This window comes from Balaenoptera acutorostrata, chromosome 15, assembly GCF_949987535.1.
Source record: "Balaenoptera acutorostrata chromosome 15, mBalAcu1.1, whole genome shotgun sequence".
Taxonomy (NCBI): Eukaryota; Metazoa; Chordata; class Mammalia; order Artiodactyla; family Balaenopteridae; genus Balaenoptera; species Balaenoptera acutorostrata.
In genome coordinates this window covers 78,429,212-78,431,325 of record NC_080078.1, presented here as the reverse complement: position 1 = coordinate 78,431,325, position 2,114 = coordinate 78,429,212, and the positions used below count along the sequence as shown (strand labels likewise).

The 2,114-nt window shown below is 49.7% G+C and overlaps 1 protein-coding gene across 1 annotated transcript; it reads right to left on the bottom strand.

Moving 5' to 3' along the window:
- Positions 1-1,003: 1,003 nt before the first annotated feature.
- LOC103000389 (interferon lambda-1-like) lies at positions 1,004-1,578 on the bottom strand. The gene is given in 2 exon segments (XM_028167290.1): positions 1,004-1,152; positions 1,155-1,578. Coding segments are annotated over 2 exon segments (573 nt in total).
- Between the last annotated feature and the right edge of the window lie 536 nt (positions 1,579-2,114).

Here is a 2,114-nt window from a genome sequence, read left to right as displayed (position 1 = left end):
GCTTGTTCTTCCCACCCTGGCTGCGCTGGCTGGAGTGGAGCAGCCATGTGAGACACTGAGGCAGAGGCCAAGTGAAGGGGGGTGCAGTTAGTAGCTGGAAGAGGCTGGGTCCCTGATGCTTAGGAAGCCGCCATCATACCTGGCCTGCCCAACCTACCTTCAGAGTTTTATATGCGAGAAGTAAACTTCTATCTTGCTTAAACCACATTTTTTCCATTTGCTCATTTTAGAAAACTTTTTATTTACAAAAGAAGTGAGATGACTCTAATGATGCCTCATGTACATCGAACGCAGGACTTCAACAGTTCAACGGTTAACAACTTCTGGCCAATCTGACTTTTTTCTGTACCTGTCCATCCACTTCCCCCACTCCTAAGTTCCTTAGAAGCAAATTCCAGACATCTGTTTCATTTGTGAACATTTCAGTACCTGTATCTAAAAGACAAGGACTTTTAAAACAATACCATGATCACATCTAAATTTTTATAACAGTTTCTTAATTGTAACAAATATCCAGTCACTGTTCGCAGGTCCAGTTGTCTTATAAGTGCATACTTTTAAAACTGTGTGTTTGCATTGGGGCTCAAATAAGGTCTCACGTTGTTGCAATGGATAGATCTTTAAATCACATTTATCCTAAAGGCTGTCCCTATAGAAAAGGACACTTTTCTCTTTCTCTTTTTTTCCCTTGAAATGTATTTGTTGAAGAAATCAGATTGTTTGTCCTTTAGTTTGCCCGAGTCTAAATTTTGCTGATTGCAGCCCCTGCTGTTGTTTATCAAGTTCCTCTGTTCTCTCAACCTCCTGAAAATTGGCAGCTGGCTCTTCTTTTTTTTCCAGTTTCTTACTGTTTGTTTGAATATGTTGTACAAAAGTAGAAAAATAAACATTTCTTCTGCAGCTCCATAAATAAAGGGTGAGAGGAAATAACTTAAGGCAGGGTTGGGGCTTAGTGCATAAGTAAGGTCTGGGTCCCAGACGGGGTGGGGCTGGGTCCAGGTTTTCAGATATGCAGGTCTCCACTGGCAACAATTCTCAGGTCCCTTATGAGGAGGCGGAAGAGGTTGAATGTGACAGAGGCCTCGAGACAGCCTTGGGATTCCTCCTGTGTGGCCTCCTGGAGCTGGCACAGCCAGTGGTGGAGGCGGCCCGGGGCTGGGATTCTGCTGTGGGCCGAGCCGGGATGCAAGCCTGAAGCTCGGAGTGGATGTGGCGCAGCGTGTGCAGCGGCTGGTCCAGGATGACCCCCGAGGACGAGTCTGCCACAGCACCCAGGACCTTCAGCGTCAGGTCTAACTCCGCCTCCAAGGCCACAGGGCGCTCCCACACCTGCGGCTGCCTCAGGTCCCGGGTCCTGGGGAAGTGGTGAGGGCTGCAGCTCCAGTTCTTCAGCGAGAGCGACTCTTCTAAGGCATCCTTGGCTTTCTTGAAGCCCTCCAGCTCCCGTGGTGACAGAGATTGGAACCGGCCCATGTGGCAGCCCTTCCCAGTTGTGGTGGGCTTGGACGTGGGGACAGGGCCTGCTCTGGCCAAGTCCAGCATCACAGTCACCAACACCAGGACCCAAGCTGCAGCCATGGCTAAATCCCAACTGCTTGTTTGGCCCCATGGCTCTGCTTTTAGCCAGGTTCACTGGGCAATCCCAGCCGATGTGTATAACGTGAAAAGGCAAATGGAAATAGGAATCTTCACTTTGATGGCAAAGGCACAAGTCGGGGGGCCAGTCGCTGAACCAGGTGAGCCCGGACTTGTGCCAGGAAGGAAAGAGATACTGAAATTCAGTCACAGGAGAGAACTTTGCTTCTGAGAAGTCCCTGTGCGTGGAGAATCTCCAGGTTAGGACTCCCGGGGGCAGCCCTTAGCTCGCTGACTTTGGGGAGCCTCCGAATGAGGCTGAGGCAGGTGGAGGGATGGGAAACTGGCTCGAGGACTCTCACAGTGGGGTAGGGACCTGGCGGGTGTGGGTGAGGCTGCCTGAGCAGCAGAGAAGGGGCATCCCTTGAATGTGCAGAAGTTTTAAAGTTTGCTGTGGTCCCCTTTTCTACTTTTGCTTTTGTTACCTATGCTTTTGGTGTTATATCCAAGAAATTGTTGCCAAATCCAATGTCATGAAA